We start from the raw sequence: 25172 nt of genomic DNA, 5'->3' as shown, positions 1-25172 counted from the left end.
GGGTGTTTTTTTTGTTTTCTGTTTTTTTGGTGGTTGGGTTCTTTTGTTTTGTTTTTTTAGTTCTGTATTAGCAGTATATATCACAAATTTCGGTGGTATTGTAAATTACACCTCATGGCCAGTTGCAATGCAGCAGTATTCTCTTATGGCCTTTAAATTAACACACATTATTTCCCTTAGAGGTAGGGAAAATAAGTTTGTTAATATTTCCTGGCATAAAATTTACCACTGTGGTTTGTTTTTTTTTTTTGCTGCCCGTATTTTCTTTAATAATTGAAGGTGTTCAGTGTACATATATTTAGTTTTATTTTCTGTATCTTGAATTGGGATTTTGTTGTTGAGACAATGTATTATCTGAATATAGTCAGCATATATTTTTATAGGTATACATTATCCTTTCCAGTATTTCCCTTTTACTGCATTTCTCTCAATAGATTTTGGAGCGTGCAGCTGAAATCTTACAGGGTGTTTTGGCTGTTGCAACCAGATATAGACAACAAAGAATAAAATAGCAAAGCAAGGTAAATAAGATACCACTTAAAAAACAAGTTTATCTTTACATGTTGACAAAACTGCTTGGTGTTTTTATTGTGGGAGAGAGGAGAAAGACTTTTGGTCTTGGTGAGCTGTCCCTCAATAAATCAAGCTCTGCAAGAGCACAGCCTCTCTCTTCCTGTCTTCCTCGCGCTTCTCCCTGATTGCCAAGTACCTGTCTTGGGTATCTTCCGCGTGCATGTTTTTGGGCAGAAAATTAAATAACTAGTTATACGTGTTTGGTTTTTGGGTGTCTGCCTACAGAGTTTGTTAAGATCTTTCTTCTTCACCCTCACAAAAAAGGAGAGGTTTGTTGTTGCTTTATTACCCAGCAATCCTTTACCAGCTTTCAATGAAAGTAGCTGTTTTTTCATTGCTGTATTGAAGCAGTCCGTGAGGTCTCAGAATTTTATGTTTTTATCACTTCTTTCGCTTGTTCGCCACCCGCTACGCCCGCCTTCCACCACTCCCAGCACCAGCCCAGTTGGGGATACTTCTTTTTGAAAAAATTGCAGTTGTGGTGATGGTGGTAAAGAATTTCCTACCTCAAAGATTAAGGAAATGGTTTGTTGCTGCTGGTTTAAACTGTTGTATTGTGCAGTCCATTGAGCTGCTTCTGCTGGTGGGTGCTTCCTTCTGGAAATTACCGTTCTCTTTCTGTAAATTACTGTTCTCTTTCCACTCCTTGGACTAAGATATTTTTCCATGTGGTGGCTGGATTTAAAGATTGTTGCACAAATACTTTGTGTCTTCGCAGACTACAGAGAAAGAGAGGATGGTAATGCAGTTAATTCTCTACCTCCAGTAGCCCCAAATGTAACACGCTAACCCTCTCACATACTGGAAAATTTAAGTTAACCAAAACAGTAGAGACCAGCTGAGAAAACCTTTACCAAAATTTTCACAGACTTCTTTGCATCTGAGCTTCAATTCCCTCTCCCCTGATTCTGCTGTTGATAAAATAGTAGGTAAACCTCCTTTCGGTCATTTCTTTTGAGAGATCTCCATGGTGCAGTATTCGGGAATAAGTTACCTGGTGTCACTGGACTGATACAGACATTGTCTATAGCATAATATGGCCTTACATTTGGAGGGGGCTAGGAAACAAACCTCACCATCCTGGTTTGTTTCTAACGCGACCTCAGTGATTTGGCTGTTGCTTGCAACCCTTCCTCACAAATTTGTGGCTTTCCATGAGCCTTTAGATGAAGCCCTGGCTTTTACCTCGAAGCACAGTTACAGACGTGCCCCTCAGAAAACGCTGGAGAAACGTTTCCTGGTCTCAAGCGAGGAAGTCTCATCCCTGGGTGCCTAGCTCGATTAGCCTAGCGGTGGCAGCTGCTCTCGGTGCAGCTTTTCTCTTTATTCTGTAAGCTGGCTTCAGGCTTTCAGCGCCGCTATAAGCTGCGGGCAGTGCTCTGACCTCGTTTCGGCCAGTGAGCCGTATGCTTGGGCGAGCGTCCTCGGCGGCAGCGGGCAGGCTGGGGCAGGCTGCCGCCCTCCGGGGCGCGGAGCCCCCCAGCTCGCTGTCTCTGCAGCAGCCGTGCTGAAGGAAAGGGCAGGTTTTAATTCCTGCCCCTCTCGGGCATTTTGTCGGGTTTAGCGCTTTCTTCGGGGTGCAGAGCTGTTTCTCAGCCCAGCTTCGCGGCTCGGGTTTGCTGAAGAGATGCGTTCCTCCCGGAGTTTTAGGAAGGACTAGTGTGGCAGGGCAGGACGGTGGATGGCACAAAATCTGTAAGTCATCACATTAACGTGGTACTCTGTCCCAAATGACTATAAAGAATAGGACATGTAAAAACTGCCAAGGCTCTTTTTCTTTCTTTTTTTCTTCTCTCTTCCCCCCCCCCCCCCCCCCCCCCCCAAATATAGCTTTGTCACTCAAAGGATAGGCAGGAAGAGGAAGGAGTGGGTGTAGCAAATGAAAGCGTGGCTAGGCGGTCTAGCCTTGTAGGGTTTTTTAGGAAAAGTCCAAAGAGCTCTATAAACATGGGAAAATTAATGGAAATAAAGTGCTTGTTTTACCCCTTATTTCTAAGGTGTATTTCTCAGATTACCTTTTCAGGTTATCTCTCATCTTCATCCACACCGGAACTTTACATCTGTAGAACAAAGAAACTACCTTTTTTTGCCTGTAAACGAAGAACTGACAGCTGTTTATCAGGCTGCTCAATGTGCAACAGTCACATTTTAATACGAACATCAAACTCACCTGATTTTTTTTTCATGTGACATGTTACAAGTATGAGAGAAGAAAACTAGAAGAAATGTCTTGTTTCTGATTAAATCCACAATTGATATGGTCTGTGATGCATGGAATGCAATAGTGGCGGAAAGAGAATAGCAGCATAAGGGTTTCCAAGAATGATTTCATCTTGGAGCTCTTCCTGCATCACTTGCTTAACGTGGCTCCTGGAGGCCACATCGATGAGACACATGTGAAAATGGACCAGAGCATTCAGGAAGAGAGACTCTTCTCTCCTGTTGATGGGGTTAGATTACCTGATACAGGACTAGAAGCTACGCTGTCCAAACAAACAATGCTCTTTGTGTAAGATGGGGGGGGGGGGCGCGCTTTTTCTGACCCTCTCATTTTTAAATGAAAGCATTTAAAATGCTTTCAGAGTATTCTGCAGGGGAAAACCTTTGATAGTTAGGTAGTCTGAGTTTCTAATAACTTCCTGAGAGTTTTGGTGGACTGAACATCAATAATATATTTTCTTACCCAAGTTAACTATCTTTTGCATCAACTGCTGCCTGCTCTGCAAAGTATATTTTTTCCTTCCCCCTCCAGTGTCTTAAGTCTTAACTTGGATGTCATTCCGTGATAATTGGGATCCTGAAGGGAGAAATTGGTGCTCCCATTATGGATTTTTTTTTTAATTTGCTTAAAAAAAGAGATGTAGGAAATACTAAGTTTTAGAATGAAACTGCAGATATCTTGGAAGGGTAGGTGTTAATAACATTAAAGAAGATTATGAGATGTCTTACTGACAATGACTGGTCTACACCTGAGGCATCTAAACTGGCAGGTTTTCCAAATTTCTCCAGGTACATGGCAAGATTTTTCTCTGAGGAGTTAGGTATCATTTCTGGATGAATTATCCCCTTTTAGAAGGGGAAAAGACTGTTTTGCTTTGGCACTTTTATGAAGCTCTTGACTCCCCTCTAGTACCTCTAATGAAGATGAAGACCAAAATTAATATGGTAAGGCAAAGGATCGTCTTTGTTTCTGAGGGCACAATCCTTCCCTGACTTAACTGCAGGGAGATGATAACCACTTGGAAAAAGAGCAGTTGCTGCTTGTCAGCCCCGCTGAATCAACAGTTGACAAATAGCATCAGCATGTTGAGGTAGATGCCAGCCTGTTGCTAGCCATACTTCAGAACAGCTGCTTTCCTTGTCTCCATTCAGGTTTCCATGGTGGTAGGAGGTTGGCTTGAAATGATTTACATATTCTGGTTATGAGCAGGGTTTGTTCACTTCACCACGTAAACACAGACTAGCCTGTTTAAGAGGATTACCAGACTCCACTGGTAATCCACCTCTGGTGGTTAGCACCCTCTTCTTGGTTTGGCGTAATAGGTGCTGGGACCTAGAAAACAATTTTTTCCTGCAATCACCTCTTCCCTCTGTTGCAGTAGGAGACTTGGTTGCTGGTTTATGCACAATGCTCTCCAGCTGCAAGATACCAACTTCCTTTTCTTCAAGGCTTCAGGTATTTTGTTTGCTTGTTTTTTCCATTTCTGAATCATTAAATTCAAGACATATATGTACATACATGCATTTCTTCTTGACCAAGAATCTTCTGCAGGAGTCCCTCTACATCCTGCAGGACCTCTGCAGACCATCTGCCCAGGATTCAATCTACCTTCTCTGCCTTTCTGTCCTTAGTGGATTGTTCCCCACAGGGCTGCATTCTGTTTGCTGCTTGTGGGAGACTCAGTGTTGCCTGTGCCCCGGGCATAACATTTTTTCTGAGTGCAGCTTTACCTACCATATTCTTCTCACATCTTGGCTGTCCTTTGTTGTCAGTTTTGTGCTGCCAGAGAGTTTAACACTTGGGAGGTGACATGTTAAGTGTTATGGTTGGGGTAGAAGTTGGCTGTATAGGGATATGTCACCATTCTTGAAAGTAGATTTTTTTTTTTTTTAGCTTTTTACTGCGGAAGGTAGAAAGAGGGGAAATACGTGTTGATATGCCTTTATCCACACAGAACAGATCCTTGGTTAAGTGATAGCAAGGAATGTCTTTCTATAGCCCCTAACATGTCATCTGCCTTCTTTCTGTTCCCTAGTATCCCCTCAGAAATTAAAAAATAATCTTAGATTGTAGGGCTGTGTGCTCTTGTTGGCTGCTGTACTGGATCCTGACTTCCATTCTCAAGTGGTCTGGGAGGGGGAAAAAAAAAACCCAAAACATTTGCTTTCAATTTTGCTGTTGTCACATGGCTGTAAAATTTACTGCAGTCACACTTGCAGTCTTCTAAGGATCAACAAACTGAATCAAGAGCATGAGCTAAAATAGTTTTGAATGACTTTTTCGAATTGAAGTCTAGTATATTATTTTCCAGAAACTATTTTCCTTCTATTTACCCATCAGGGTACTTATCTTCCTGGGTGGTCATGTTACCCCTCCAAAATTTCCTGCAGTAGAAGTGGATGAAGCTTGAATGATATTTCTCACCCAGCCCTTCTTTAAATGTGGTTTCCCCCAAACATTAATGCTTTCACTGTGCTTTCATTTTCCATTAAAAATAATTTAAAGTATTTAATAATTAGATCTTATCTTCTTCGGCAGAACTTACAACAAATGTGCATTTCATTTACATGGTTTCAAGCATTATCAGAACTACATTCGGTCAGGTTTGAGGAGAAGACGTGGATGCAGAAAGACTTGCTGGTTTTATACTAGGCCCAGCCAGATACTGAACGCGTGACGCTGGTTAGCATTGCGCGTCAACAGGGAAAAGGTGGTCTGTGGCCTTCTCCAGGGTGGTCGCGGTGCGGTTGGCTTGGGCTGCAGTTGGGCAGCTGGTGGAGCCGGGCTCGTAGCCTTCTGCTGCTGAAGGAGGGAAGTTTCCTTCCTCTGCTCAGTCAACCCTTCCCGAGGCCAGCTCTGCTCGGTAATCATGATAAAGCTGGGGGGAAAGGGGTTACTTTGCTGGCAGGTTTAAAGTTGCACCGGTGCACAAAGTGGTCTAATAAAGAACACTAACACAAACTAAAGGGGTCTGCGTCGAACTGCAAGAACTGGGGGAGGCAGGAACAAGGGGGCTTTGACTTTCTCGCAGGCTTGTACATTGGCTCACTTGGTCGCTTTAAACCTCTGTGTTAGCGAAATCCCACACCAGAATTAGAGACTTTAAAAATCTGTAAGATGAATACAGTAACAGAGAATAAGAGGGAAGAAAATATCCTGTTTCCTCCCTTAATCCTCAGACTACGCAAATCTTGAGCTCTGTATACCACAATTTGCAGAGCAAGCTAAAAGTGTACGTGAACAGGAGGTAAATAACTTGTCGTGGCTCTGTGGATGATGAACAGTTGGTTGTTGTTGAACTATTACCCAAATGTAGTAATTGTATATGGATTGATTTCTGAACAGCTTACCCAATACACAGGTTTTAGGGTGTATATGTAGGCATAGTTCCCTTTGTTTGTTTACCTGTTTCACAGTATAAATATTTTTTGAAAAGTCTAAGAAGTATAGACTTCAGCTATTTTGAGTATATCTTTGAGTTGCAGATTATTTGTCCCAGTGCTTTTTCTAAGATCTGATGGGGGAAACCCTGCTTTTCGTTATTTTACAACTTTGTTGACAGTTTGTGCTATAACAGCTATGATATGATTGGGTTTGTGCCAAGTTGGGAAGTTCTGAGTGGAAACTTGTAGCCTTCTGTTTATAAAAGCCTGGATTTCTCTTACACACATGTTCTTCTTCTATGGGAGGAAGGATTTTCTGTGATTCATAAAAAATCGTAAGCTTTGCTTTGAAAGCCTGTGTCATTGCTGGATAAAATATTGGGAGTAAAATGAAAAAAATCAGGATCCCAGGAGAAGATTGAGCCCTGGTATCAGTGGAAGGCTCTTCAGGCATGACCGTAGCACAACACATGGTAACATGTTCCTCTTAGTCTTATGTTCCCTCTTTTCAGTTCCTAATAAATCTACTCCTAGACGCTGTAAAGAAAAACGACCTTTCAAAACTGAAAGTGAGAATTGCCAATTCCACCCAGTTTTTCAGTGATGGACAATTTACCCTAATACTTCTGTCCTTATTTCTTATTTACCTCTTAAAATCTGTTGTATCTATTGTGTAATACACTGTATGTTAACAAAATTTCCTGATGCAGAACTGAGGAAAGACAGCAGGGAATTTGTCTCTTCTGTTTTTCAGTGAAAATGATAAATGATATTAAAAACTATTGTAGTAATGAAGGCAACCTCTTAGTGAAATATGCTATTATTTAATCGTCATTATGCTAAGTATATAAATAGGCTGCTTTTATTGGACAATGCATTTGTATATATACCTGAAATTATACACACAGCCCCGTACGTATTTCATCTGGGAGATTCCCCTGCCTGCAACTTACAGAGAGCAAACTGATTCTTGACTTCTCAAGAGCTGCTTTCCAAGTTTAGAGTGATCCAAGTATCTAAATGGCTTTACAGCGACTATAAGAAAGAGTATGTGATCTCAGTCCCATTTGGAGTGCATAGGTATCTGCATCATAACAAACATGCATGTCTGCAGTATTTGTTTCCAAACGTATTGAGCAGAAAGATTTGATTTTTCCACAGCCAGAAAGGAAAGCACTATGAAAATGGTGCATTTAAAAAGACAGAGGGTGTCATATCTGCGGTTTTTAATGTGCTCTTCAGTGTGTGGAAAGACACTTCATAGATAGTCTTCAAATACCCAGGTAAAAGCTAATTCCATTCAACATGCAGTATTTCTCATGAGAAAACGTGCTGTCTCTTCCCACTCCCCCTCCGGTCCCCCTGGAAGTTTCAGTAGGAAGCGGGGTTAAAAATCTTGTAAACATGTGGGAAAAACCACGCTTGGTACTTCGTAAGGAATTAATGGCTCTTGATTTTTCAAAATACAAAACATGTTTTGCTTCCCAGCAAAATCCTGTAGTGTCTGTTTGGAAAAAGGAACAATTGTGTTTCTAAAATGACGTCTCCTAAATTGAATACTCCATTTATCCTTTTTCACCACCCTTGGTTATTTCTGGGTGATTTTTTTGTTGTTGTTGTTGTTGCTGTTTCAACAAGTGGCTTTTATTTGGTGTATTTTTTTAAGAATTAGGAAGAAGAGTGTCGGAACGCTGAACTGGAAGTTGAAATCCGGGGTTGCTGGGTTCATTACAGATGCCTGCGCAGTGACAGCCCCTAGCGTGCGTGCGCGCGCGGGTTTTTGAATAAAAAGGAAAGCAGAGGTTTGCTCATTTGTTTGCCTATTGTGAAGCTGTCCTGCACCTTTCTACTCCTTTGTACTGGGGTGAAGGCTGCTGAATGGAGGCCTTGTGCCATTTGTTGATTTTAAACCTCGCTGTTAATCCACAGGAACCTGCTGGTGTGCGCAGCAGGAGAGCTGTGTGACAAGTGGAAATCTGGGCGGGGGGGAGCACGGGGGGTCACAGGGGATAATAATCATTCAGCCATCAGCCTTTGTCACCCTTAAGCCTAATTGTTACCCTCTGCTGGTAGCCACATTGAAGTGCTGGCCTTTTAAGTGTTTCTTGATTTTTTTTTTTTTTTTTTTTTACTTGGCATGGGCTTATGGATAGGATCGTGTATTGCTGGGTTTACATCGTGTCAGGTTTGCTGGGGTTTGTTTTCTTAACCCTTGTTGTATTTTCCGCATCCTTTAAAATAATTCATGAGAGTCCAAAGTGAGGGAAGGGGCTGAATGGAAACAGTATGGTTGTTAAGAAATTTCTCTTGTCAGGAGCAGGGCTTGAAACAGAGACAGAAAGCTTTCCTGCCCTGGAAGCTAGCTGCCTGCCGGAGTCTGTGCACGAGCAGCAGCTCTGTCGATGCGGACACCCGGCTGTCAGAACAGCCCCTTGGAAGCAGCGGGGCTGCGGCGGGCTGGGGCGGAGGACAGCTTCCCCGGCCCCTTCGCCCCAGCAGCGCGTGCGGCTCTCGGATGCGGGTCAGAACTGAAGGTGTGAGGGTGGCTGAAGCAAGCTGAACAGGTAGTAAACTCGGGAGAGGAGAATTAAACCATTTAGAAAACCTTTAAGGTGCGATATCTTTTCTAGCAGTCGGGAACTGGTTCTCCAACTTTCCCTGCCAGTTACACATGCTGAAATCAGTACTGCACTTTCTGTCGTTTTCCTTGAAGAAGTTAATGTAGGAGCTGCTACCGTAGCTGAAACGAAGCCTGAACCTGAGGCTTCGCAATGAGCAAGTACCTATATGCATGAAGGAAGCCTGTGTTGTGGGATGAGGATGGCGGGGGGAGGTTGTTTCGTTGCTCCCCCCACCCCTGTGTGGTGGGTGTTGTGTTAGGCCATTACCTAAGACTGCTTGGGCTTGCACAGGGAGGAAGATCCCCAGGTTGCTGGTACGGGCTTTGGAGCTGCCTTTGATGAAATAAGCTTTCCTTCTAATCCACCAGACACAACGTGCCTCCAGCAGATGCAGTGAATGCGTTGGGTGCTACGACCCGATAGCCGGTGTTTGAAAGTTGGGGCAGTAGTAGTGATGGTAAATCCAGGGTTGATACAGGTGTCTGATTACACAGCATGATTTCAGTCTTACTTCCAAGTCAAGTCTTCCACCTGGCTCAGTACTTCATCAAAAGGGTTGAGAATATGTCTGAGTAGGTCAGTGGTTTGACCACTTTGTGCTTGCTACTCTTTGATAGTAAAAGGGGGGTCATTTATTTGGCAGGTTTGTTTTTGTGTGTTTCCTCATGTTCCAGTGGTGTGATTCCCTCCTGCTTGTCAGCATGTCGCTCTGCTCCTTGGATTTCTTCATGAACAACACAGGTCATAGTGGTACCTGTGTGGGCTTGATACTTCCATCAAGAAGGTTTATCTAGTAAAAACTTCTGATAAAAAAAAAAAATCAGCACTCAGCTGTTGTATTTTCATCCTTCTGTGATACAGATTAATTGTAATTACTGAGTCAGGTTAATAATACTGTTATAACTGTTGTTGCAGGACATGTCTCAGGAAGGCTATGGAACCAGATCTCAACCCCCTATGGCCCCAGGAAAGCCTAACCATGAAGACTTGAATCTAATCCAGCAAGAAAGACCATCGAGCTTACCAGTAAGAAACTAACGTTTGTTTCAGTATTTTAAAATGAAAGCACTTTACGTAGGATTCCATTGCATCTAGGATGAGCGGATGAGAAATACTGAAAGAAGAAATATTAAACAAGGTTGATCACAAACTGTTTTTAAAGATACAGTGAGAACAGACAGCTTGTATATGAGTGGACTTAGCTTAGGCTTGTTCTGGTTCAAAATAGCGCTATTTGTGCTCACACATGTTTTGTGATTGTGCACGTGTGTATTTGCGTAGTGGAAATGGATTGATTTTATTTTAGCTTTAGGAATTCCGTACTTGCACAAAATAATCTGGTGAGGAGGAGGCTTTTTTTTGGTGCCCTTTTCGAAGGATTTCAGGAGATTCTGGTTTAGAATACTGCCTCCAGGAGTTACTTGCTCCAAACTCAGAGCATCAGTAACGAGTTCGATGTTTTAAGTCTGCTACTGTCAGAATGTAGTGTAATATAGAAGTGGGAATGATAGTGATACTTGGCTAGGCTGATCTTTTGGTTAGGAGATTATTTTGGACTAACATTTCTTAGTTTCTCCGAGCTCTTGTGCATTTTGCTGTGGGAGAAATGGCACAAATTAATATACTTTGCAAAGGCACTGCAGCTGCTTGCATTTTTGAAGGTCTTACTTCACCAAAATGGACAAAGTACTCCTTGGCCTTGTCTCTGTCTGTCCCTCGTGGTTTGGGGATTTTCTTGTTTGTTGGTAGTAAACCAGCATGAATTTAAACCAACTAGAATATCTTCAGCTTAAATGATGAAAACTGTTTAAAAACTATGGGACCTCTGGCTTGCAATAATGTATCGTAAACATACAGGATATTTCCTGTAGTTCACTGTGTATGTATCCATTTCCAGATAGCAGAGGGATCTCTCTGAAGAGTTTACCTTACGGAGACACCAAATGTATTTGTGAAATCTGGTAGTAGGTTGTGTATTTTAGCTCTGGCACATGGCACTATTGTCAACCCCTAAAAATAGGGCAGTAAACATCTTCATAGCATTTTAAAGTTATGTGTTTGGCACCTAGGAGAGTATATGTGCCACAAATTCTTTACATGATGTTTGAGATGTGCGTGTCCCAGGAGAAGCTATGGAAACTGGCGGGAGAAGAGATATCCATTTGCTTTGAACTGGTATTAACTTGACAGTTTTTCAGGAAATCTTTTTTAAAAAGACTAATTTCTCTGAACAGGTCTTAAAAATGAATGCTGGCAATTACCTTAAAAATAGTGGCTACTGTGGACATGGAATGGTTTTGGCAACAACTACTTACTTTAAAAAGCAGCGATATTAAAAGGGAGTTTTTACCTCCCAGTTTTTCATGAACAGTGTTTATAAGGGTACAGAGAAGTGAAGTTACTTATCAACTAATGTTCTACTAATTTGCCTGTGTTTTTTCTTGAACAATTGTCCTACTTTTAATCCATGCTCTGTCCTACCTCCCATCCTCATGATATCTAAGCAGAGTATTGGGTATTATCTGTGTCCCTGAGTGCTTGTATATTTAGTAGTTCATTATTATTCTAGGTATGAGTAAGCTGGTAGTATTAACAGTGAGTGTTAACCATTTTGGCCACATAGCTTAAACTCCAAGTTGGTCCCAAATGCTGTTATTGAGACACTTCATTACTGAAAAGCTTTGATATGTAACCAGAGAGCACTTCATATACTCAAAATACTATTTGAATATGGAGGGGACTGGGGGGGGTGTTATCATTTTGTATTGTGTTTTGGTTTGGGTTTTTTTGGTTTTGTTTTTCAAATTTAAAAACAGCTGCAACCCTTTGAATGTGGTGACAGTGCTTTTTTTGGTAGTGTAAGCAGACTCCTCATCATCTTACTTCCAAGGGAAATGTCTTAGAAATTAGGAACAAGCCATACATTCAAAGTATGATGAACATAACAAATGGTTTAATACAGTTCTATTTGGGGTATGGATGGCTTGACCATATAAATGTGTGTTTGTTTTGGGGTTTTTTTTCCCTGGAGCAAGAGAGTTCTGTATTCAGTTTTGGACTGCTTACGAAAACCTGTGATCACTATTCCTTGTTTAGTATTCCTAGTTATAGTGTCATTTTGGGCTGCTAAATATGGCTTCTTAAGATTGTTTTCAAGATAATGCTGTTCTTCAGGGTAGTCAGTTGTCTTTGTACAGTGAAGCTTGAAATGATAGCAGTGGTATTACGCTTTTAACAATTTTTTTCTAAATGGTATTCTAGTATTTATACAATTTGTCTGTTATCTTTTTATTTCTTAAGGGCATTGTGTAAAATCACAGCAGCTACATAGCAAGCTTATACAAATGTCCAAACAACAAAAGAGATGTAATACTAAATGGTGAATGGTGTTCTCTGATGTGGCTTAGAAAAAAAGAGTTTCCCTTTGATGGATTTGAAGAGGAGTTGGCCACTTTCTGTGGCACTGAATGCTGGCTTGTGTCATCCTTTGGGGGAGTTTTTTTCAGCAGGTTTGTGTGACAGTAAGCGCAGCTAAACAGCTCAATAGTTGTTCCGTTTCCTTCACACGTTGTATATAAAAGTCCTGGCATGAATGTTCCCATAAAGTTCAAAGCGGACAAATTTGTAATGTGGGTTGGTTAACAAATGGCTACAAACAAAATATGGCTTTATTAGCTACTTCTAATGGCCTGTCAGATTCTATACAATGCTTGCTTTCCTTCTCCTAACTGCTCTGATATCTGGAGGGTTTGACCTGTGGGTCTCTGACCATGTGGAGTCACTGAGAGCCCAAATGAGAAGTTGCACAGAACAGTGCTCTGAGCGCTTTTGTTGGGGTCACAACTGGAAGGAAATCTCAAGCTTTTGAGAAAACGTGGGAGTTTCGTACTCTGTGAAGGAAAGGAAGTCATAAACAGAAACTGTTCCCTATTAGAGTGGAGGAATAAAACGGGAGAGGCCTAAATGAAATTGTCTGGAGAACAGCTACTACAGAATGTATTTATTGAGAGCTAACGGATAATAGCAAAATACACATTTCTGATATTGTGAGAAAGCTAGAACAGACTTACAGGAAAAAGCTTCCAAATGATATATCTGCAAATTTGTTGTTGCGCTAAAGGAGCTTGTGTCAGCAGTAGGCCGTGTGTGTCTGTGAAGACTAATCCTTTATTTTGTCTTTAATGAGTAATTTTGTAAATGTTCACGTTGGATTGTGTTGATAGAATGAAGAGCAGAGAACATAAATTAATTTTAATTTTTTTTATTGGCGTAAGTATGAAAGGCATTTCAGATATGCATTGGTGTTTTTGCGATTACTTCGTTTTGTTTTAATAGGGTCCTTTTTTTCCCCTGCAGTGTCAGGTGTGCTTGTTTTGAGGTGTGAGGTCGGATGGCCTACCCCAGGTTGCCATGCTTTTGAAACACGGATTTCTGCTCATTTTTTCTTGTTGCAACCTACAGGTGAAGTTCTGCAGCTTCTTGAGCCGTTGTAAGCCAGGGCCGTTGCAGTCCTGCCGCGTGCCCCACAGCGTGCCGGCTGTGCCATCCCGTCTCCTCCACTGCCGCTCCTGGGACTGGCCAGTGGATTTGACTTGGGGAACTGAACCAGCTGAGAAATAGAGTGATTATCAATTTCTGGGTTAGTTTATGACTGAATCATGGTGTAATTGCGTGGGCATCAGTGGTACCTCAGAAGAGGAGATGGGAATCGGAACCTGTGATGGGAAAGGGGACAGTGGGGACCACAACAGCTTTGAATTCAGCCACGCCCTAAAAGACTGTATGGCCTTGCTGGAGGGGCTTAAGATGCTGTTACCCTGTCAGCTGAGATATGGCGGCACAGCAGATCCCAGTGTTCACGGTCGGGCCCTGCAGCAGTCAGAGAGCCCCAAACAGACAGAGTTCACTTCTTTTCTTAAGGTAAGTCTTCTGTCCACTTACATCCCTGAGCTGCTTAACGCCATCAGCGAGTGCAAGCCCAGAGGCGTGAGCATGCACGGCTGGAGGCCGTGGGGAAGGGGCGCTCGTGGCGGCCCTCGGATGCAGCAGTGTAGACTGTAGGGAAGTCGTGGCCTTAGTCTTACAACTTAGCTCAGGTTCATCTTCTGTTTACTGGAGGTCATGCAGTGTTGAAGGGGGAAGGTTGTATCTGGAGTTGAGGGAATCGGTGCTTTACTAGGTCACTCAGAATCCCGAGTTCATGGATTAATTCTACAACATCGCTTACTCGGTCTTTTCGTGGAGGCAGAGCAATTTTTATGCAAAACTAAGTAGTAGCCAGCAATGGAGGTAGAATGATGCTTGTATCTTGTGCAATGCCATGACCTGAGAAGTTTGACTGTGGTTCTACAACGTGTATAGTTGTATGAGCTTCAGTATCAGGTAGGTCGCAAATAATATATACTGTTGTTTGGACAGATAAACTTTTTAAGATGCCGATTGCCTTGTTTCATTATGCTTGGTAGTGTGGAAAACAGTACATCAGCAATCCCTTCCTGATTTTATTAACTGCTTCACAGTTCTGTTTTACCTCATTTTAATGAGCCTCTAAAGTGCTGGACAGTCATTCCTCTAGTCGACGCACCTTGAGGGTACTAAATTAGGTTTCAGAGGTCCTCTGTTGAGAACTAGCAGTGAACTAAATGCGAGACTAGATATACTTGGCTCATGGAACAACACAATTTCAGATGCATCTTGATAGATGCAGGCTGTGAGGAAAATACATGGCATGGTTTGGGAATCCACATTCCCCGTCTCACTGCTAGAATATGAAGTAGCTTGGAAAATCATCTCAAGCAGTAGTGCTCCCTGAACAAACGCCTTTAATGGCTGAAGTCTTAATAGACCAGGAAAACAGTCTCCAGCATTATTTGAGAAACTGTGGTTGAGAGTTAGCAGGAGAAATCTCTTCTTTTCTCAGAGGTTGAACTACTGGGACAGGGGACTCTGGTGACATTTATACAGAGCTTAGTCCAGTAAGCCATAATCATGATCAGGGTTGTGGGCACCACCATAATGTAAATATTAATTACCACTGTAGCCCATCTGGTAAGGACAAATCAGTACTAAAGGAGAGGTAATGCAGCAACCCTCTTATTTTTTTCCTTTTTTTTAATCCTTGTTGTATTCTTTGCAGGTAAGCAAATTAGAAAGCTTGATCTAAATTTAAGTGATATTTTAAAAATCCAGAATATTGGTACTGATTTGAGAAAGAAGGGGAGGGGAATATGTAAATGGATTCCTAGTAATTCTTGGGAGGTAGATGCCAGTGGATAGATGCATGTGTAATACATGATAGCAAATCTGTCCTGTAGTTATTCATTTCTATTCATTCTTCATCTGAAAATAACTGTTCAGGAGTATGTTAAACCATGAACAAGAAGGAAATGTGAGTATGTAATACTTGTGAATTAAATTTTCCATTGTTTTTACATCAAGTAGAATAAGACTGGTGTGCCTCTTTCCCACTTGCCTTTCTTTTTTCTGTAATGTTGTAAAATAACTGAATGATCTTGTTTTCCTTTGTTTGGGTCAAGAAATTTTAGCTGAAAATTGTTACTCTGTGAAAGAAGATTATTGACTCAACAAGCCTTCAATTTTCAGTGAATAACACTCCCACCCTCTAGCTTCAGGAACATGTGGTGCATGCATTCTATTTTAAAGTACAGACTGTAATTTAAAACTGAGGCAGTTTGATGCCCCACTGAACTTTGTTTAAGCCTGGAATAAAAGGAAAAAAGCTTCAAGTTGCAAAGAAGTGACTAAGCTTTCTCAAAGGCTTTTCTTAGCCATTATGCAGAGACTTGGAAAAGTTGCTATTTTTTCCAAGTCATTTTAATTCTAGATCAAGTGCAGTTGCTAGTTTGGTTTTCTTTTTTCTTTTTTTTTTCCTTCTTGCCATTCCATGTAATAAACCTGTAGGTAGAACAGATTTCATTTATAGAGATATCAAGTACCTGTATTTCAGTGTGTTTCTCAGGTGCAAAACTGCTCTGGTTTCGGTGCTGGTGTGCATATAGATTCAGTACGTGGCCTATTGTTTTGTGTCCTGGTGTCGGTCAGAATAGTGGGTCAAATCCAACGTAAGCCACTGCAGCACCACGGAAATCGGTGATGTTATCGAGGGGATGAACTTACACTTCATGTGTGTCATTGAGAAATCGTAGCCCGTGCAGTGTTTTACATTTGACTTCAGTGGAGCCAGGATTTCATGTAGGTGATCACGTAGATTCATTGTCTGGGAATCTACTTGTACATTCAGTTTTAAGCCCTGTTTTTGAGGAAGAGTACAGTTAAAGTAGTGCAGAGCAGCCCTGGGCGTATGTTATCCATGTAGGGTTAAACTGAAACATTGAAAACAAAATTGTTGATTCTTGAATTAAGTATTCTGGCTACTAAAATTAAAATTCGTAATATGAAGAGAAGGTCCTGTTGTTGCTTGTTAGTGTTTTGTGTTTCACAGGATTACCTGGTTTTGCTTGATAGATTGATCATATTTATTTAAAAAACAGTGTTAGGTTGTTACTGAAGTATAAAAGCTAATTTCACTAAGTACTGTAAAAGGCTATTCCATCACCTTTTCTGTTTTCAAAATACTTTACCTTTACAATGTTCACAATATCCCTGTAATAACAAAATTAGTAATTTAGGCTGTAAGAAAATTTACAGATGCAAAAAGAAATATTTAGTCTGACTTCTACCTATGAAACTTATGTGGGAAACCTGCTAAGGGATTATAGATCCCAGTAGTGGTTAAGGTGGCAGAAAATTGTATTTAAATAGGCCAGAGTTGTCCTAAGTGGAATATTAAAGTATCAGTAGCTTTTTTTCCTGCAGTGTTTTTTGAAACCATGAGGAGTTGTGTCAACATAGTTTATACCTCCAAATACCAGGACAGTATTTGTGTAGATTAAAAAATGCAAAAAACTAAACTTCATTTGGGTGGTTGAAGCATTTATTCCCCCTCAGGTGTTCCCTCCCGCAGAGGCTGCTGCCCCCATAGCTGGGGCAACTAAGCTGCACTTGTGGTTGCCCCTGAACCACCAAAGCTTGCTGCCTGAAATGAGAGGCAAGCTGAAAGCCCCCAAGGTTACCTCAATATTCAAGGCCATAAACCGTAGTAGCGTGGGTGCCTCTGCACTCATGGCTCAGATGTATCTGCTGCAGGGGTAGCAGGTTGTCCGGTTGTTTATTGTGTATCCATAATTGCTGGGGATTTTAGGTAACCGTGCTAGCTGTCCTTTTAATCTGCCTGAAATTCCAAGTCAACACCTTTAGGTTCTGCATTGGGAATCTAACTCTAGATTGGTAAGGTTTTTTGGATTTGGTGATTACCTTTATTTTTTGAACGCTTTACACAATGTGTGTACATATATATAGTGTGTATAAAAGCATGTATGTCTTATCTGCTTGGTTATTTGTAAATTTTGAGTTGATAGCATACTACAAATTCCAAAGCTTAATATATTCACTGGTGCATGTCTTTGTTCATGCCTGTGTGAACATTGGGATTACGATGCAGAAAGTAAGACAAAAGAGTATTACTCACTTGAATACCGTTTCAGGAAGTACCTGAGACTGTAAATGTTTTTTCTTTTATTTTTTACCACAAGTATTCTTCTAAGGGATTTTTATTTTTTTTCCCAAATGACACCTTTACTTGTGCTCACCCACTGTTATGAAGTGTGACCTCAGCGTCATAACCTTGACTAAACACAGTAGCTCATTCTGACCAGCAGCTTCTGAAGCCTAGCAGTAGATGCCTTTTCTTTTTCTTCTACCATCCATTCCTGTTTGCTGAGAATGTGTTGGCTTCTGCTGCTATTGTTGCAGCTTTCATGTGCAAAAAAAAAAGTTACCGGTCTTTGATGTGAAGCTCACTTCTGAGCGGTCCTGGTCAGCTTGCTGTTTCTGTGTAAGCAGATGTTTGTGCAGTCATGGTCAATAGTGTTAAGATTAGGCCAGGTTTCACAGTGCTTTGTCTGATTGTTTATGGTGTATCCATAATTACTGGGGGTTTTAGGTACCATCATAGTGCAAACGGGAAGTGTTTGTAATGTATTATTTGTTTTGTAATACTATGTTGGAATCGCAATAAAGTAAGTCCTGTAGCGTGTGCGACTTCAGAGGTTTTGCTTTGGTTTTTTTGAGATTTAAAACAAGTTTTTAAATTTCTCAAATCTGTCATCTTGAAACCTAATGTCTTGTAATGCTTAAGCCTCTGAAACCTCCTTCCTTTGCTGGAGCCATACATCTTAGATTCACTATGAAGTCGTCCTTTGAAGACAGCAATTCATGGTGGCTTTTTATAGTATCTGTGCTATATTGTGCTGTATGTGAGAAGTGCTTCTGAAGTGTGTTACATGTAAATAGGCTTCCATTATCAATTTACCTTTAAAAAAAGTGTGTGTGTGTGTATACACACACACTAAATGAGCGGGGGTTTCTGCATTTGTCTCTGGAAAACACTATACTTGAACTCACTGCATTAGTTTTCCTTAACATCATGTAGATTGTTCTGTGCCATTTCCCACAAAATTCCAAACAAAGTTCTGATCCCACAGGACTTCATAAAAAGGGTCCTGTTTGAATTGGCAATGTAATTTTGGGGGATGAAACATCATGGTGCATTGAAATAAAGATAGAAAAGCTGATGACATCAGGAAAAAAGCTACTTTCAGTTCCCAGTGTTTAGGCATTTGATCTCTTTCCTTCCATGCAAACAATTGCAGATGACCCTTTTAATCATCTCAACCTGTGAAATAAGACTTACTGTGTTAAATTAGAATTAGGACCTGAATTTTGAGGCACATGTGAATAATTGCATTATTATAGGAAAATATGCCATTCTGGATCATTTATTTCACATCATAGTTAAGTGGCTCGAATTTATAACAATGTGTGGAGTTGGGTTTGGTTGTTGTGGTTGTTTTTTTTTCCTTCAAGGTGGAAATTCAATTAACAGTTTATCTTCTACCATACTGCTGAAGTTATCATTTTGGGAAATAATATAAAGATAAGCACACATGAGTATATTTATATGTTTGCATGTAGCAATACACTATGCATCAGTAAGCCTGTTCAGCAAGGCTTGCTGAATACACAACAGTGGACCTAGTTAAGAGAACAAAGCTTGTTTTATGCCACAGCATAAGACATACACTCACATGTACATTTATAGTATCAGAGATGATGAATTTTGGCAATGCGTTTTACACGAAAGGTAATGAAAGAGATCTGAAACATTATTATCAGTGTTTCTTAAACTGCAAGCTGTACATTGGCCAGTGCTTGTTTTTGACAAGTATGGAGATAAAGGAACTGGAAGTGATCTCAGATTTTTAGACTCGCTTGTTAAAATCAAAGTAACTTAGCAAGATTACATAGGTAGATAAAGTAGCGTATGGATTAAGTATAGACATTGGCCCTAGTGAACTAATTCATTATGGCACGGGATAAAACTTAATGAAAACTGTTGTCTTTTGATTTTAGACTTTTATAGTGAACTGAAAGCCTTACCAGTTTTCATATGATACTGCAGTGGAGATGGAAGAAAAACTCCAGATTATCTCTTTCCCTTACTTAATTTACAGACCATGTCAAGGTTTTAATAATAGGCCTTAATGAAAGCGTCATAAAAACCTAATTTTTCCCATCCTGTTTATTGTATCATTAGACGCCTACATGAAAGTAGGAAAAAAAGTAAAGTTGTTGAGTGCAATTTTCAGTGTAGTTCTTCGGGATTTATTGAAACAAGGCTGTAAAATTTTAGAATCTGCGTGGGTTTTTTTTTTTAAATAAGTAACATCTTATAGTTGTGGCTTCGTTTGGATTGTCTCATAGTCCATTTTCTCTCCATCTTGATTCCTTTCCTTTGTTTTGCTTGTGCCTTTAAGGGCTTTAGGACACCACTGTATATACATACCACTGGTGTTTTTAAATGACTGCTGATTCTTTCTGCATGGCTCATTAGACATTTTGCCCCGTTGGAAATCACAGTAACAGCCTTCTTGTCCCTATTCTGAGGTATGATGAAGCACAGGAATTTTTTTGGCTCTGGAAGTCTTCGGCTCCTTCTGGCCAGAGGGTTATTCCAGTGCTTAGACCGCAGCTGGGTGTGAGAGGGGCTCTTCGGGCTACTTACAGAGTTGTCTTTCTCCTCCACAAAGAAGCGGTGGTCAGATATCAGAGCCTAGGAAGCACTGAGAAATGCACCCATGCACATACTCACATATACTTACAAACATCTTAGCTCTTTAGTTTTTGCCGGTTAGAACCAGTGACTTCTAGTGCCTGCTTTTTAATGCCTATATTCACAGTAGTACAGGTCAGATTGAAGTCAATCCTGTAAAACCTTTACCTTATTTTTGCCAGAAAAATAAACTTTCTTCTCCTGTATAATAATTTTGATCACTTGACCTCCATTTCCATGGAGATGTGATCAGAGGGTTATAGTCAGCTAGCCACGCGAGCTAAGAACTATCTTTTGTAACTTCGTGTGCAATGAAACTACAGATTTGAAAGGACCTACGGACTGACACATTCCCCACCCCCCGCCCCCATGAAAAATGTGATCACCTATGCAAAGGGTTTTTTAAAATGTTTATTTAAAAGAAAAAACAAACAACAAAAATACCAACTTTCTTTAGTCTTTAACTTTTAAAATTATTACTTTTCCAGCAATCTTAAGACATTCTGTATACCTTTCTATGTATATTTGAATTTCCCACAGACTCCTGATCCGTGCGTGCTCAGTTTAGAGAACATAGACTCAGTTTTGTCAAAAGCTGAATTTTGTAGCCCACAGAACTCAAACATTCATGATTAAACAAGCGCAGATCGGGCAGCTAATGCTCCTCCCAAGTCCAGTCTGGGGTTATCGATTCAGGGTCACACAGAGGATCCAGGTCATGCTTGTGAGCAGTATGTACCTGCAAGTCTTACTAGGCTGAGTGGCAAAACCTAACAGCGAGTGCTGGCCCGGGTGGCGCAGTGGACCAGGAGAACGTGGTTCAGGGGCATGGTATGGTGGCGTGCGTGGCTGCTTGCCCATCAGCACCCACAGCCCAGTCAGCCAAAGGGCTGACATGTAAACCTTAGACTGCAGCATGCGCATGGGTGGTGTGTCCATGTTTGCTGGCTAACTAGTATGTTTTACGCTGCTGTATTTGGGGTTTAGGTCTCTGGACACTCCTGGGCTCTGTAAGGTGGGAAGGTGCCTTTCTGGTAAGGATGTGGAAGCTCATGGTCCTTTATGACCTGGTGAGAGGGAAGCAAAGTGTCCTAATTTCCTGCAGAACAGGGTTGTTTTTCCTTCAGACGAGGTAATTACCAAGTTACGGTTGTAGTGCCATTTAAACTGTATATATCTCTCTGTGTGTGTTAACATAAAAAAAAAAAAAAACTTCAAAGCGTTGGGTCGTCCAAGGATTTGTCTTTTCTGCAGCTCCTCTGTCTTGTCTGTAAGGAGTTCACAGGTGACCCAACTTTAGTAAACCAGAAGGGACTATACTATTCTTATCTTGGTTTCTGCATGCAGCTGTGATGCTGTGGGGAACATGGCATCTAGGAGAACTGTGGCCCCCCCCCCCCCAAGACTCAGTGAAGTGAATTTATAAACCAAAATGCCTCTGAGCATGAATTCGTGGCTTCCTGGGCAGCACGCCGTACTACTGCTAGGCTACAGGGCCGCTCTATAGATTGATTTCTAAGTGGATATTTTTGTCATGCTTAATAAGAGCGTATTGATGAGACAGCAGCATATAAGCTAAGTTACTATCTGTTTTTTCTGCACTGCTATTACTCTTTATTGCCAGTATCCACATAGTGGCAAAACTTGAAAGTGAGCTTTCTCCTTCCCTGTGAGGGTTTTCTCTATTGAACCCATCTTGCAGGTATCCCTACTCTCCATCTAGGACGAAGAAGCCAAAACGGCTTTTTTTGCTGTTGGAATGGCACTATAAAATTAAAGGCGTGGTGATTTAGCAAGCTCCGGTTCGCCCTTCTCCTGGCAGGGCAAAGGGGCTCGGCCTCCTCGGCCGCCCGCTCTGCGCGGCGCCTGGTAATGGCAGCGGCAGGAGCTCTGCGGGGCGGTTTAGCGAGGCTCCGGCAGCCACCGTCCGACCCCGCGGCCGTGGCGGAGGGGAAGGGCGGTGGGCGCCGTTGCCGCTGGTGCCGGGCTGGAAGCGAAGGCTCTGCGCCGGGCCGGGGGCCGGGGGCAGCTCCCCGGGGGCCGACCGGCCGGGCCGGCGGCGGTGCAGGCCGCCTCGAAACCGTCCTGGGCTTTTTTATAATTGATCATCAGCTGACACCGCCCGGGCAGAAAGCTCTCGCCGCTCCCTCTGGCTGCTGGAAGTCTGAAATTACATCTTTGTCTTTGAAGTCGGGCGCACTGTTAGCGTCGCCATGGCGACGGGGCGGGTAATGGCCTCCGCCGAGCAGCGGCTGGTATTTAGCGCTGAGCGCGGCCCTGCCACAAGGCCTCGCTCTCCAGAGCGGTTACCGAACTGTCCCCCTGTTAGAAAATGTTTAAAAATTGAGTTTTTACGTGGCCTTACCAGATTAATAGTCATGGTTTATTTCGTTTTAACTGCAAGGATAAAAGCATTATTCCATTAAATGGGTAGCTTTTCTTCCCCCTCCTTTGGTTTATGCATTATTAACACAAGCTTTCCTGTTTTGCTTGTAACATTTTATAGGCTCTTTCAAACATGTAGTCAGATTTGCTCTGTTGCTCTTTTATTTTTCAGGACTTAACCCTTTCTCTACTTGATCGTGTCTTCAAACTTGGAGGCAAGTCTCCAGCAGTTCTGGCTGCTTCCATTTAGCGTGTTTAAAAACAGAAAAAGGCTTTCATTTTCTTTTATTTTTTTACTATTTTTTGAAGAATTCTTCTTTTTTGAAGCACTCTACAAAGTGATGCAGATGGGTCTGTTCTTGTTGTTTAATTGAAGCAGATGCTGAAGTCAGCACACATGACCCTTGATAGGGTTGTGTGGCATTCAAGTCGAAGTATTTTGGTCTTGCATTTTGATTTGTGTGCCCATTTTCCTTTTGCCCTTAGTGTTGTCATCCCACTCTCTGTACGCGTAGTGTTTTTCTTGGCAGCCTTCAAAAGACACGTACCTGGTTGAAGCACGGGGGACCAAAAAATCCAGAATGATCCTGGGGACACAGTATTTACACCACAGTCTTCCTCTTTAACACGGAGCCAGTGAAATAGATCTAGACAAGTTAAAAGTATTGTTATAAACACAAGCTGCAGGCTTTGTTTCAGTTTTCCAATGCTTTAAAATACAGCTTTCCTTTTGGTCTCTAGTAGGAGGCATGTGTCCAAGCGCAGTCAAGTGCTGTGGATACAGGGATTCAGTCGTCCCTGCTGACACAAATGGTGTCTCTATTTAAAAACCTGGAGGCTAACGCAAACCTGGCATTCATCATCCCCCCCCCCCCCCTTTTTTTTTTAAAACTATGAATTTGTTGTTATGGGGTGCTTACTGGCACCTCACTTTGTCCATCTGTATCTATCACAGATCCTGCTCTCCTAAACGCTTCCAAGGACATCTCGAGAAAAGGCAAATGTTCCTCAATTTTTGTCCTCTTTTTATTGATGTCTTGTAGTGATGTTGATGTAAATAGTACCTTTTGTGGGATGGACTTTTGATGGTTCTGGGCAGTGGACCGATACTTTTGAGATTTATTTCACCTATCCAGCTGGACTGTAGGCTGCGCTCAGGTCTCTGAGCAGGGAGGCTGTGGGTGCAGGGCTCCTGCGTTCCCCCCATGCGCATCTTCAGTGCTCTGTGTCTCAAAGCTCTGCATTTGTTGCTGCATGCAGTTGTTCACCTGTGTGACTCTCACAGGCACCTTTGGTAAATAGCACTGCTTCTAAAACTTGAGTGAAATACATTTCCGACCTCAGGGAGGCCCTGGGGTAGATGAAAGATGGATAGTCAACCCAACTCCCTGACCATCTGAGACCAGCATGAGGCCCATTTCTGCTCTCAGCCAACAGCAGCTGCGGGTGTGTTGTGGCCCAGCCTGGAGTTAGTGTGTTGTGGTGTTGGTGAATGTGGCAATAACATATGCTTTTTTTTAAGTTCTTCTTTTATATATGTGTGTTAAAGTTCTGTTTAAATAATAATAATAAAAAAAAGGTAGTTCTGGCAAATCTGCTCCAAGTGTGGATGCAGCATTGTACAACTGCATATATTAAGTATGCTGGACTAGAGGTTTACTCTCATTTCCTGGTTTTGTGAGTATGAATTCCATCCTTTGAGTTGCATTCCCCTTAAATCTGCAAATTCTGGGAAAATCAGACAAAATAGTTTATATTCCATTAATAAGAAATTACTAATTGCTTATAAAACAGGCGTATCTTTATCTGCACAGGGCTTTTTAAAGTTGCTTCTGAATCTTTTTTCTTTTTAATCACTAAATAAACATGTCTCAGCAGTCGCTGCATGTGAAACCAAAACCTGGACGTGGACAAAAAGCAAACACACTACGCTAATTTTCATTAGCATATCCTATCTTCTAGAACATTTATTTTTTCATCTCCTTGTAAATTGATTTTTCATGTGCTTGTGACTGATATTTGAACTGTGTGTTTGTAGTAACTGACTTATGTAAAAGCGAGGTCCTGGATCTCCCAGCATGAATATATTATGGTGGTGACCTAGTGGGTCCATAGTTAAGGTTGCACAGAGTTTTCACTTAAAACGATGTTTAAATCCCTTAATTAAACATTAAAACTCGCACGAATTCTCAAACATGGACTGTTTCAATAAAGAGGATAAACTTTAATTATTTAGGTACTCAATGTTCTTCTTAGCCCTGTATTTGCAGAATTGAGAACAACTTAAAATTATTCCTTTCTCAGGTTTTTCCAGCGTTCCTAGTATTCTTACTTTCTCTGTTCTCTTTTTTTTTTTTAAATCTTTTGGTTAAGCCTTTCATTGCTATAAGTTGTCATCTCTCTGACTTCATAAAACTATGACAATGTACATAAAATAATTTGGCTAAATCCAGTTCAGCTTTAATTATAATAATGCATGATACAGAAGAACATGTAGAAGACCAAAGATGAGAAAGCTCTGTATACTATATTAATTTCTGCCAAACAGTATATTGGTTATTTGTAGCTGATACCAGTCTTTGACACCAATGATTTGAAAGAGAAGAAAAGACTAGAGAGCCTATTTAAGAGAAATACCACATGGAAGCAAAATCCAGACTAACATCTCTTCTGTACAGGTGGTTGTTTCCCAATCAATGAACAACAGCTACACCAAATGGGTGTAAGCTTACCTGTATTTTACCCCATCTCCTTATTCCTTGAGAGCCTGGTTCAAACTTTGTTGAAATGGGTCTTTT

At 41.4% G+C, this 25172-nt stretch overlaps 1 protein-coding gene across 1 annotated transcript in view; it reads left to right on the top strand.

Annotated features, from left to right (window-relative positions):
• The window catches only part of ARID1B (AT-rich interaction domain 1B), a 216945-nt gene that overhangs the window by 93472 nt on the left and 98301 nt on the right, over positions 1 to 25172 (top strand). Inside the window, exon 4 of the mRNA XM_081998546.1 lies at positions 9714 to 9824. Coding sequence (XP_081854672.1) covers positions 9714 to 9824 — 111 coding nt within the window. The remainder of the gene's footprint in view (positions 1 to 9713; positions 9825 to 25172) is intronic.

This window comes from Phaethon aethereus (assembly GCF_964289735.1).
Source record: "Phaethon aethereus genome assembly, chromosome: 3".
NCBI classification, from domain to species: domain Eukaryota; kingdom Metazoa; phylum Chordata; class Aves; order Phaethontiformes; family Phaethontidae; genus Phaethon; species Phaethon aethereus.
The sequence above is the reverse complement of the archived record's forward strand: the minus strand, read 5'-3'. Positions and strand labels throughout refer to the sequence as shown.